This window comes from Bos taurus, chromosome 28, assembly GCF_002263795.3.
Source record: "Bos taurus isolate L1 Dominette 01449 registration number 42190680 breed Hereford chromosome 28, ARS-UCD2.0, whole genome shotgun sequence".
Classification (NCBI taxonomy): domain Eukaryota; kingdom Metazoa; phylum Chordata; class Mammalia; order Artiodactyla; family Bovidae; genus Bos; species Bos taurus.
The window spans coordinates 29943076-29956214 of NC_037355.1; the positions used below are offsets into that span (position 1 = coordinate 29943076).

At 37.0% G+C, this 13139-nt stretch overlaps 1 protein-coding gene across 2 annotated transcripts in view; it reads left to right on the forward strand.

Annotated features, from left to right (window-relative positions):
* Positions 1–13139, forward strand: part of VCL (vinculin) — a 112555-nt gene that overhangs the window by 66161 nt on the left and 33255 nt on the right. For both annotated transcript variants that reach the window (XM_005226483.4, NM_001191370.1), the window contains exons 3-6: positions 2391–2541; positions 2722–2830; positions 5126–5248; positions 6662–6822. In XM_005226483.4, coding sequence (XP_005226540.1) covers positions 2391–2541; positions 2722–2830; positions 5126–5248; positions 6662–6822 — 544 coding nt within the window. The remainder of the gene's footprint in view (positions 1–2390; positions 2542–2721; positions 2831–5125; positions 5249–6661; positions 6823–13139) is intronic.

Consider the following 13139-nt stretch of genomic DNA (forward strand, 5'->3'; position numbering starts at 1 on the left):
TGATCGCTGAGGAAGGCTTTCTTATCTCTCCTTGCTATTCTTTGGAACTCTGCATTCAAATGGGTATATCTTTCCTTTTCTCCTTTGCTTTTCACTTCTCTTCTTTTCACAGCTATTTGTAATGCCTCCTCAGACAGCCATTTTGCTTTTTTGCATTTCTTTTTCTGAGCTCAAATTCAATCCCTGGTCAGGAGACTAATACCTTGGAAGCTGCACAGCAGGAACAACAGAAAAGATGTTTATTCAAGGTGGTTTATTGCAGCAGTCTAGTAAATTATGGACTTATGGAACTGTTTAAAAGAATAGAGAGGTTCTTTGGATACTTCTATTAGAACATCTCCAAGTTAAATTAAGTGAAAAAATCAGAATGCAGAGAGTATGCATAATATGATCCTATTTATATTAAAAAAATGGAAGTCTGTGTTTTTGTTTCTTTGTGCATAAAGTATCTTTTTTATTGAAGAATACAGAGGAAATGGGTAACATTGGTTGCAAGGAGATGGCATTTGAATGCCTAGGAGATAGTGGAAGGAAGAAAAATTTTCACTGTAGGCCTTAGGGTTTTATATATGTGTATATGTTTTTGTCATATGTATATGTATATATATTATATAATTTAAAATTGTTAATTTTAATTAAAAAAATTTTAACTAAATATAACCTGTCATCTAACATTGTTGATCAAAAGCCACGTCAGTGAGGTCTTGCTCTTTGCTGATATTTATAATGTGCTGCCTTATGGCTCTGATGTTTGTGACTTACCAGAGTATGCTTCTTGAGAGTTAGTGTTTTTTGCATCTTTATATACATACTTATAGTGTCCATAGCCCAATGCTTTTTACGTAGTTGAAATTGAGATGTTGTTTTAATTCTATTTATTAACAGTGCAAGACTGCCTTGTACTTGTGGACTTTTATATTATTTCATTTGATCCTCAGAACTGCCTGTGGAGTGGGCTTTTTTTGTGTGGGACTTTTTTTGTGTGTTTTCAAATAAAAATGTGTAATTTTGGCTAAATATTTTAAAGTAATTTATTGCATGTGTTTATAAGTTACTCTGTGATAACATAATGCATTTATTGAGTATGAAATTAGAGGAAGTGATCTGGTAGGTCCTTTTCACCTCTATGTAGAAGAATAGTTCAGTAAATGAATACATATTAGTAGTACAAGAGGATCAAGGTGAATATTTGCTTTATGCATTTTGGATTCCCTTATAAAATGATCTCCCACCTCCAAAAGACACCTGACTTCACTGATCAGGTCATCCATGCTATTAAACTAAATTATATTAAACTATTAACTACTGATTATTAATGCCAGTGACAGTTATGACCAACCTAGATAGCATATTCAAAAGCAGAGACATTACTTTGCCAACAAAGGTCCATCTAGTCAAGGCTATGGTTTTTCCAGTGGTCATGTATGGATGTGAGAGTTGGACTGTGAAGAAACCTGAGTGCTGAAGAATTGATGCTTTTGAACTGTGGTGTTGGAGAAGACTCTTGAGAGTCCCTTGGACTGCAAGGAGATCCAACCAGTCCATTCTGAAGGAGATCAGCCCTGGGATTTCTTTGGAGGGAATGATGCTGAAGCTGAAACTCCAGTACTTTGGCCACCTCATGCAAAGAATTGACTCATTGGAAAAGACTCTGATGATGGGAGGGATTGTGGGCAGGAGGAGAAGGGGACGACAGAGGATGAGATGGTTGGATGGCATCACTGACTCGATGGACATGAGTCTGAGTGAACTCCGCGAGTTGGTGATGGACAGGGAGGCCTGGCGTGCTGCGATTTATGGGGTTGCAAAGAGTCAGACATGACTGAGCAACTGAACTGAACTGAATGCCAGTGACATTTTAATTAACACCACTGTTTTATAAGGCTGTTTTCAAACAGTCTAGTTTGTCAAACAAATCCATTTGACTAGATGAATGAAAAATTTGTACATTACCTCATGGTTTTTCTTTGCGTTGCCTCCTATTCCTTTGGTTCATCTGATTATTATTTTTTTCATTTAGCGCAGTGTTTTGGTATTTTGTTTCCAGATGTCGAATCTGAAACTGTTGTCAGTGTTTTTTAAGGGCAGCGTGTATAGGGTGAATAGTAAGGAAACGAAGGAGTTACAGAGATACAGCCCCCTAAAGTAAAAGGTCCAGAATTTCTTTTTGTTATGTTTTGTAGTCAGGAAATAATGAAGAACAAAGGCTTAATGCAGTGAGTGAATGAATGTGCTGCCCTTAATTGCCAATTTTAAAAGCTGGAAACTCTTGTCTATTTTCCATATAGGAAAAAAATGTGAATTTATCTCCATTGACATCCATTGAATTTGCATGTGATATTCTCCTGCTTGGTTCTGCCAGTGAGTTAACTCCGTGTCCCTCCCCACAGGGTGGAGAATGCTTGCACCAAGCTTGTCCAAGCAGCCCAGATGCTGCAGTCAGACCCTTACTCAGTGCCTGCTCGAGATTATCTAATTGATGGATCAAGGGGCATCCTCTCCGGCACATCAGACCTGCTCCTCACCTTCGACGAGGCTGAGGTAAGGCACCCCGAGGCCCAAGCAGACCTCTTCCTGACAAAAAGCCCAGTCGTAAAGATAATAATGGAGGATTGAGGATTGTTTAGGATGAGAAAACGTTGACTAGCTACACATCTGAATCACTGTGTTTTCTACTTATCGTTAACACAATTGATTGAATACTCTGAAATATATTTTCAGGTTCGTAAAATTATTAGAGTTTGCAAAGGAATTTTGGAATATCTTACAGTGGCAGAGGTGGTAGAAACTATGGAAGATTTGGTCACTTACACGAAGAATCTTGGACCAGGTTAGTCATATGCTACTTTTTTTTTTTTTTAATTGAAATTTAATTTTATTTTATTTTTAAACTTTACATAATTGTATTAGTTTTGCCAAATATCAAAATGAATCCGCCACAGGTATACATGTGTTCCCCATCCTGAACTATATGCTACTTTTATAATAAAATGTTCTATGAATTGTTCTTGGTTGATCAAGAGGAAAGGGGCACTCCTCCCTGCTTTTTTTGTGGAAGGTAGGTAATGATGCTTTGGGTTTTTAGTTATCTCTGCTCTCTTAATGGAGCTGACTCTGTGCTTCTACTGAAGAGAAATCATTGTCTCTGAAAGCTGAATCTGCTTTCTGCAAATCCTGGCTCTGTCTAATGAACTGAACTAGACATTGCAAATGCTGCTGGAGAATGTAGGAAATACTTTTCTATTACTGCAATGCTTAAGGCCACCCTGAATCCTGACCTCTTCATTCCACATTGTACAGCATTCCTTCACTGTCTGCCAGCTGGCCTGAGCTCTCTGTGACCTCTTAGCTTGCTAATTAGCCCGCCTGCTATTATGGATTCATGCCCTTGCCCAAGACTGCATAATATAATCAGACCTAGAAGGAGAGAAGAGCTTCTGTAGCTAAATCTCTGATTGTGTAGTCATCTGAGAATTAAATATTCAAAATACATGAACAGATACCAGCTTTTGGTGTTATAGACATGTAACATGAACTTGAGGCTCCTTGAAGTATAAATGAGACTAATGATAAGACATATTAGATGTTTAATTTGTTAGTTTTAAGGATCACATATCATTTTATAAAATTCTTTTTTCTGACATAAAATGATATTTAATTAATAGCATTTTCTGGAGGTTCCAGTGCAGTCATTCTGTACATTTAATGGCAGTTAAGACTTTCTCTGAGCTATCATTGAAGATCACTGAGAAATGCCTTTAGAGAAGTACCCTTTAAACTTGTTCGTAACTATGAAGAAATCTTATTTCTTCAGATGAAATCTAATGTAAAATCTCAACATATGAAAGACAAAAATGGAGCTTGTGTGGATCAAGCAGGGGTATCCCCACCTTTCCATCTCCCTTTGGGTACCCCTTGAGAATCTGTGAAACTAGTTAAGAAATTCTAAGAGCAGTTTGAAAATCAAAGTATTAGAGACTCACATAGCACCCTTGAATAATAACCAAAGTAAACAAAAGTTTCTAGCAGGCTAACTCTGAAATACCAGATTGTTTCAAATGCTGTCATCACCATAATTACATTTATAGCATTTTTGTTTGTTTTTAATTATGAAATTGAGACCCCTCCTTATTTTGGGCAAATTGGAAAGTAGAGAAAAATTTATAGATGAAAACAAAACATGTTATTGTAATTCTTAACATTTTTTTCAGCTGCTAGATTCTCAGTACAGACACGCGTCATTTTATTGTGCTTCACTTTCTTGTGTTTCACACATACTGCGTTCTTACGAATTGAAGGTTTATGGCAACCCTATCTCAAGCAAGTTATTGGTGCCATTTTTCTACTTCATGTCTCTGTGTCATATTTTGGTAGTTCTCACAATATTTCAAATTTTTTCATTATTATTAGTTATGGTGACCTGTGATCACTGATCTTTGATGTTACTGTTGAAAAGATCATGATTCATTGAAAGCTTAGATGATAGTTGGCATTTTTAGCAATAATTTTTAAATTAGGGTATGTACTTTGTGTTTTTAGACAGTGTTACTGCACACTTAATAGACTACAGTATAGTGGAGATATAACTTTTATATTCCCTGGGAAACCCGAACATTCCTATGTCTCACTTTATTGTGATATTCACTTTGTTGCAGTGGTTTGGAACTGAATCTACAGTGTCTTTGAGGTGTGCCTGTAGTAGGCTCACATGAGGTTCTTATACATATAGGCTCAGTAGCCAGGTACATGGCATGAAAACTGATATGGAAGCCAGGCAAGGTATTCCCCCGCTCACCACTTGCAAATTGTTTTTTTTCAAATATATATTTATTAATTTCAACAGTTTAAACATATTTGTGAATGTATGTCAAATGTGTGAAAAGTATGTCACATTTAGGATTTATATTTATTAAATTAATTTTAATGAGAAGAATACATTTGTCTTAAGTTAGAACTGTTCTGCAAAACTCAATGTCATAAATGAGAGAGTTCAGTGATAGTATGTATGTTTAAATAAGTGGGCAGTTTGGACTTTCATAGTAATTCATAGTGGATATAGGCTCAGAAAGCCTGACTCTGAATTATTTCACTACTCACCCTGTACAATTTATTTCCTGTGCCCCAGGAATGACTAAGATGGCCAAAATGATTGACGAGAGGCAGCAGGAACTGACTCATCAGGAGCATCGAGTGATGTTGGTGAACTCAATGAACACTGTGAAAGAGTTGCTGCCAGTTCTCATTTCAGGTATTTTCTGTCTGTACTTTATCTTACAGAAGAAAAAAAAAAAAGTGTTTATATGTTCTAAACTCTGGTGTTCATTTTCTTTTCTGTTTAGTTGCATGTCCTTCAGCCTGGGTAAAAATGCAGCTGGTTAGCTAAGAGCCAGGATTCATTTTCTTTAATGCTCTCCTCGTGCTCTTTGTGTGAAACTGCTCTCCTATTGCCTACTACTGTTCTCTTGAAGTTCTATCAGGCTCCTTTTCTTCTCTAGGAACTCTAGTTTTGGATGTATGGATCTTGACCCCTTTATTTGTACTTGGGAAAAAAAATTAGGAGCTGGAATAGATCTAGAACACTATATAGTAGAGAAGTGAGTCCATAATCCTTTCCTAGCTCTTCTCTATGTTGAAGAGCTGATGGTCTATACCAACTAGGATCACCTACCCATTGGGCAGAGCCCAGAAATGCAAACATGATGGCTGCTCTCTCAACTAGCAAAAGAGAATTGTGCTTATTAAGAGTCTCGTATGTATCAGATATCTCTGGTGTATCACATATCTCGTGGTTTATGTAAATTTTCTTAGTCAGGTTATATGTTAGTTGGTTTAACTCTAAGAGGGTTTCTTTATTTTCAGAATCTTTTAAGGCATGTCACTGTAATTCCCCAGCTATTGCCTTCCTGCTTTGTCATTTTTCAGGTAGTGATTAAAATAGGAGATGTGAGTATAAGAGTTCAGAAAGCCCTTATATAAACTTGAAAATAAAAAATTGTAAATAGAATCTTATAGTCTTCTCAAAAATATGTTTTTTGAGGCCAACTGTTCTATGTGGCAGGAAGGCTTTTGGGAAAAATATTTCTTTCTAATTTGGGTAACTCAATAAAATGTTGATTAATCTTTGTTTTTATAATTTTATTAGTTTATGAGAAGATATTTTCTTTTCCAATGTTTCATTATTATTTTCTTCTTTACTTGTAGGGGTTAGATAGTCATTCCTATATGTTAAGAGAAATTATGGAAGATAACTCAACACTGGGATCTTCCACTAGGATTGAGGCAGCAGCATACTTTGGTTACAGTTTAACTGACAGTTTTAATCTTGTCCCATTAGGTTTGTGTTAGATGGGACCAGTGTTAGGCCTGGGATGGCAACTGATTTAGAAATAGTGGATATTTTGACTCTGGATCTTCAGTACATGCATGTTAAATTAGTTCCCTGATCATGATGTGGTGATGTTTTGTAACTTCAGTTTTCTTTACAGTGAAGGTTGCTGATATTGGAATTTTAATAGCAGACTTGTAGCATTTATTTTCATATTCTTTTTAAGACCTTAGAAGCCCAAAACATGTTCAAAGTGTGAAGCATCTTGTGTGACTATTGTAATACAGCAAGATTACATTCCAAACTTAGTTTCTGATCTTTTGTTTATTTTTACAGCTATGAAGATTTTTGTAACAACTAAAAACTCCAAAAACCAAGGAATTGAAGAAGCTTTGAAAAATCGCAATTTTACTGTAGAAAAGATGAGCGCTGAAATTAATGAGATTATTCGTGTATTACAACTCACTTCCTGGGACGAAGATGCCTGGGCCAGCAAGGTAAGTGTTATTGGGGAAGAAATAAGCAACATCCCCAATTCTCCCCTCTTGGGGGTGTGATTGTCTCACATTTTATCTTGTAATTTTGTGCAGCATAAGACTACTTAGATATTATGAAAGTGATTTCTTCTTTATTTCATGAATTACTTGCTGGTTCTGCACTTTTCCTTTGTTTTCAGGTAGAGCAAATAAATAGGTATGTGGGGTGAATGTTGGTTAAAAGCTGAGATGTGTAGCTTTTCTTTCAAACTGGAGTCTCATTTATTGAGTTGGTGGAGGAGTTCTGCTGTGGTGTATACTCCCCTGGGTAGGAGCCCTGCCTTTCATGTGGGTGGTTATTGCTAGGTTACTAAGCAAGATACAGAATATGCCTACGGCTGAATTTTATGGGAAACTTTTCTTAATCAGCTTTTGACCCAGAGAAATCTACAAAGGAAAATGTAGGCATTTCTAGGTGTGTCCCTTTATCATTCCATTCTCCCTAAAAAAGCTTCACTGAAATATTAGTTTTCACATTGTCTGTTAGTTTGAGGGGTCCCTTTCTCCTTGGTCTATAATTTCCTGTTGGACTCTACAAGGGCTGGTGGATTCCTCCTAGACCCCAGCAGCAGGGGTTTGAGGTGCTGCTCTGGCCTGCTTCTCCCTGTTTAGTGATTGGAAACAGAGACACTTCTCTTATAGGAGCCCAAGATCAGGCAGTGGGGGGAACCCACTGTCTCTAGGACCCAGCTTCCCCTACCGTGTGGGCCCAAATGGTATCTCCAGGGCCACCCAGCAGGCTGGTAGCAGACTGCAGAAGGGATTTTGTATGATTTCCCCTGGGTGTCCAGTAGGGCTCTGTTTGTCCTCTAGGACACCTAAAAGTTAAGGTCGAAGCTGGGCCTAGAATTACCAATTCTGTCTCTTTTATTGCCCAGGAAGTTAAACTAAATGTGTAGGAGAAATTAGTTAGATTATCTTAACCATGGATTTGTTTTCAGAGGCATGAAATTATTGAACAAGTCCTGAGACTATATTTTAAATCCATATGGTAAAATCATATAAAGTCTTTGGTATTTTACTTAATTTTGCTTTTGCATGTTTGACAACTTTCACTTCCCTGTTATGACTTCTTTATGCATCTTTTTTTTGTTCTCTTGTTTGTTTTATTCTTTTTCTCACGTTTAGAAGGTAAGCTTTCTCTTGCCCTTTAGTTCTTTCTTGCTTAAAAAGAGAAAAAGCATGTCTGTGAGGTTTTCTTGTGCTGTGTGCCATGCCTTATCCCGTGTGCCGGTGTGTAACACTGTGCTCGATTATGCGTCAGAATGTGACTTAATATGGGACTCGGGGCTGTGCTGGGTGGACTGTTTAGCTCGAAAGAAGCTGTTTTTTGGGGGGAAGCAAGAGGAAAGACATTAATATAGGATGTAAGGCTTTCTGTATTTGGTGGGTGCTTTCCTCTCTTTGGAGACTTCCCTGATGGCTCAGTGGTAAAGGATCCACCTGCCAGTGCAGGAGATGTGGGTTCAGTCCCTGGGTTGGGAAGATCTCCTGGAGATGGAGGATCTCCTGAAGAAATGGCAGTCCACTCCAATATTCTTGCCTGGGAAATCTCATGGACAGAGGAGCCTGATGGGCCACATAATCCATGGCCCATCAAAGAGTCGGACACGACTGAGCAACTGAACAATTCCTCTCTTTGAGCAGGCTCCTGGGAACTGCTTTGACCTGGTCATTCCCACTGACTTCTTTTGAGGGGCAGATTTCCCCATGTGGGTGACCCCTAAGTTATCTGTGGATCCTGCTCTTAGCAAAGGAAACTTCCAGCTGATGCCATCTCTGTATTTGCCTCTCGTGCCAGTTTCCTTTGCAGGCTCTGAAACTTGGCTTTTGGAGATGCATCATTGAGGTTTTAAGCCATAATGAAAATAAGTAGGTTAGAGAGTCTCAGTGAGGCACCTGTCCTTCACAGTAATCCAAGCCTGCAGAATCAAAAGGAAAAAGTCGGGTGTACCTAAAGTTTTTCCTAACTTCAGTCCCTGGCTCACTGCATGTTCTGCTGTCGGAGCTGTGAATCAGCCATCGTTCTCTATGACCTCATGTTCCCCTAACCTAATCTCTTTCCCTATTCTCTTCCCTTTGCTTCTAGCAGATGAGAAATAGTAAAAAATGAGGAGCAGGCACTGCAACCATCATGTTTCTATTTTCAGAGGGGGAAAGTCATCCATCAATTAGAATAAGTCACTGAGCTTTACTTTGTGAAAATTTGAGAGCTGCTTCTTTAAAGACCAAAACCAAAACTGTGGTCAGTTGAGGTTTTCAGGAGGAAGATTAGGCACTTGGGGGCATATACAAGGGAAATAGACCTGGTCCCCACTGTGTCACAGTCTAATAGCCGTCTCATTTTTATGCTGATCTGGAAGGAATCAGACTGTTAGGATACTGTAAAACTATCAGAATTAAAGGAAATAAATAAAATTAGCCCAGCCAAAAGAAACTTAAGTACAAAATGACATCAGAATGAGCAATGAATATTTATTTTTTAACTTCTTTTTGCTTTTGTTATGCATTTACCTGATTCAAAAATCAAAATGCTATAAAAAGATATATATGACATAGCTAACTCTCATCCCAATCCCTTTCCACTCTATCTCCCTTACCCCCTAAGAGTAATTGTTTTTATTAGTTGCAAGAATATTTAGAAAAAAATTTTACCCTGAAAATGGAAGTCAGTAACTAGGATTTTAGTTATTTTTCAGTTCAGTAGCGTTATGCATCTTTCATTGCTCACCTGTAAGCAGTGAATTAATCAGACCGTGTGTCTGTCTGTGACCCCTGGGTTCCCATTCTGTTTAATACATGAAATATTTTTACCTCCTCTCACGCCCTACCAATAAAGAATTAACTTTGTCTTACCATACTTGTTTCATGCCTCCCCATTGGTGCAGTTTTCTCCTGGAAAGTGATGATTCCTCTAGAAAAGTGGGGGAAGAAAGTAAGTGGAAAAAATGCTTGGTAAAAGTGCGTTTTGCCGAATAAATTAAGATTTTAAAGAGGCAGTGCAATAGCTGACTATTTTATGTTTTATACCTACATTCAGATGGCAGATTTACAAATTTAAAAGTACCAGGACTTTAAACCCTTCCTTTTATTTTGAAAATAAAAATCCCCCCCCGAAGTCAATAATCATAATGATTATTAAAAACTAGTTTAGCATTTTTTCTGAGTATACATTATGCGACAAAAAAGTTTAGGGATTGAACAGGATTCACATTTTACCCTTTGTAAATTTAGCAATATATATTAGTCTTTTTTTGGTGTTTATATTACTTGTATTTTGACGCATGTTGAGAATAAAGAGGAAGTGAGAAAAATTTTAAAAATGTTTCGTTACTGAGAATTTTTGAACCCTATGAGGTGTTCCTGTTACTGCACCCTGAGTCAGTTATTCAGAATTTGTCCCTGTGGTGTATCTCCTCCCACTGTGGGCCTAGGTTGGTGGTGGGTAAATGTAGTGAGTGACTCAGATGTCTTTGTGCAGATTAGAGTACCAAAGAAGGAAATACTGCTTAGAACATGTGATCCTATAATACTTTCCCTTACTGCAGACCATTGGGGTTTAAGTGTTGATTTTTATTTCAATTTTGAAAAAATAAGGTTACATATGAGCTTTTTATGAGTCTTTTAATGTGATACAATATTAGTATTCTAGTATGCAGCTAACACAACAAAGGATTTATCTCTTAGAGTCTGAGACAAATAGTTAATTTAAGCGTTTATATATCTTACCCTCTTCCCCAACCAAAGGAGCAAAGCCCACCACGTTAAACTGACATTTCCCTTCTGATCCAAGTGATCTTTTAGTTGATACAACAGATTGTGTGCACATAGGTGGTGCGGACTTGTAGCACTGAGAAGGTATTCTTAGAGATGAGGAACTGGTGCCTGGGAGGCTTGCCTGGAGATTCAGGGCTAGACAACTTTCTCTCCATGGTTAAATGTAGTTTACAAGATTTTGTGTTACTGTCCAATTTAACTTTCCAAAAACATCTTTGTTTAAAATATGGATTTGGAGTTAGAAATGTGGTCAGAAGTGGAATGGAGTGGGAAGGGTGGGGACAGGAGGTGTTAGTGGAAAAAGGAGAGTAGGTTGGGCAGTGAATGAGAGGGGTCCTTAGTCCCATATTTAAAATTTTCAAGAGCATGGGATTGCAGGAGCTCACTTTTCCTACCACACGTCCTCTTGACTGTTTGTGGGAGGAACTCAGTGGTTCTTGGTATTAATATTATTCAGTGTTCTTTAGGTCTAACTCTGTATTAAATTTCAGAAGTATTTCAGTTCCTGGAAAAGCATGGAAAAAGGAGTCTTTTAGGTTGACCTTCTGACTTTCAGTATGTGTGGCAGAGTTTCAAGGAACTGTGTTTCTTTTCATTTAAAACCTGAACTCCTGAGAGTTTTACAATAAAAGGAACCAGAGCAGGAAGGGCCAGAACCCTGCTAGCTGTCCCCAGAGCTGCACAACTATATCTGATCTTTTTTGTATTCACTAAACAAAACAAAACAAAACCCAACAACAACAACAAACAGAGAAGAGGTTGGTGAAGACTTTTCTCTTTCCCAAATTTGAGATATTATAGAGAAAAGTACTTAGTGAAGGTGCAGTTTTTTTCTCTTCTATTTCATACCCAGAGTGTACTCTGGGTACTTAGACCTACATGGCAAGGTTTAACTAAAAGCTCTGTGGTACATAATGTAGTTGGCCACAGAGTTATGGTTATTTTCATCCTTTATAAATGTCTCAAAATTGCTTCTCAAAAATGAATTTGATTTGTAGTTGAATTTGTTTATATTATATCTAGTGTTAGTATACTTCTATTGTTGCTTATGTCAGAATTCTGTTACTTCCATAATAAACAATCCCCTTCAAAAGAAATTCTTATGACATTCTTAGGACACCAAAATGTATGTTCCTATAGACATTTTTGCTTTTAATGTGGTTGGTCAAAAAGGTTGTTGGGGACTCGAACAAACTTTTTGGTCAACCCAATAGATATGACATTTAAATGTATTGTATTTAAATGATTATTTACAACTTATTCCAGAAAGAATTTAATGTGGCCCTCCCATTGACTGTTTTAAATCTCCAAAATTGTCTAAAATTTATTCTGTTAAAGTTTTGCTAACTAATTGAATTTCCCAGTTTAAAAATGCATCTTCATTGCATATTTGCCATTGATTCTTTTCAGGAGAAAATGATAGTAATTATAAGAAATAATGTTAACTTCTTCATATTGTCACATCTCCTCAGGACCAAATTAGTCACATCCTTAGAGTCAGATTCTTTCCTTGAAGTGTAGTAGCCATGCTCTATTAGGGAGAGAAAAAACAGTGATTTTTGAGGATACTGAATGCTGAGCAAAACCGGTTTTTCTCTTGTGTTTCAAATCATTTTTGGGCAGTGGTGAGTAAAAGCAGTCATTTAGGTTAGTAAGAATTATGAATTTGATTTATAGAGCTAATTTTCTGGGCAGTGGCAGTATTAATCAATCCAAAATTGGCAAAGCAAAAGATTTGCTGACTACTGTAAAAGGTTAGTGGAATCTTTGACAACTCTCTTTGGTAAAAGAAAAAAAATTCTTGAATTTCATCTAACAGAAAATAATGAGATTTGAGATCAAATGGGGCTTCTAGAACTGAGCCCCTTAATTTAAAATTGAAGTTAAATGAAGCAATGAGGGAAAAAATGGCTAAAGTAGAACCTAACATGCAAGAAATGCTCAATTAAGGTTAGTTTCCTAACTAATAGCTATTAATGCTAGAGTAGACACTAGAAAATTTCTGATCTTTGTTTCTTCTTAAATTTAGATTTTGAAATATAATAAATATCTATTGAATTTTTCACTGAATATATATGTGTATTAGAGAAATGGTTATTAAGAGATTTTAAATTAAGTATTTTTACATGACTTCAGTTTCTCCTCTTCAGCGTGTGCACAGTATTTCCTAGGTGAGAGATTGTGAATTTTTAAAAACTCTGTATCTAGACAAAGTCCTGTAACTTGTATTAGACCCTGAAGGCTATCCAGCTCTGAGGTTGAGTATTGCCTGAGACTTTCTTTAAAATGATAATAATTTGGGCCTTGCCAATTTGGAATTGAACTAAAGTTGACTTTTGAAGGCAAGGTTTGCTGTACAGAGTGATTAGAACAAGATGGAGGAGGAACAAATACGTGAGAATCAAAGCACTTAAACGCCACTTGTCTACTTGCATAAATACAAATGGATTTTAAAATAGATCCTCCTACCTCTCAGTCTTTTATTGATAGATAGCTATCAT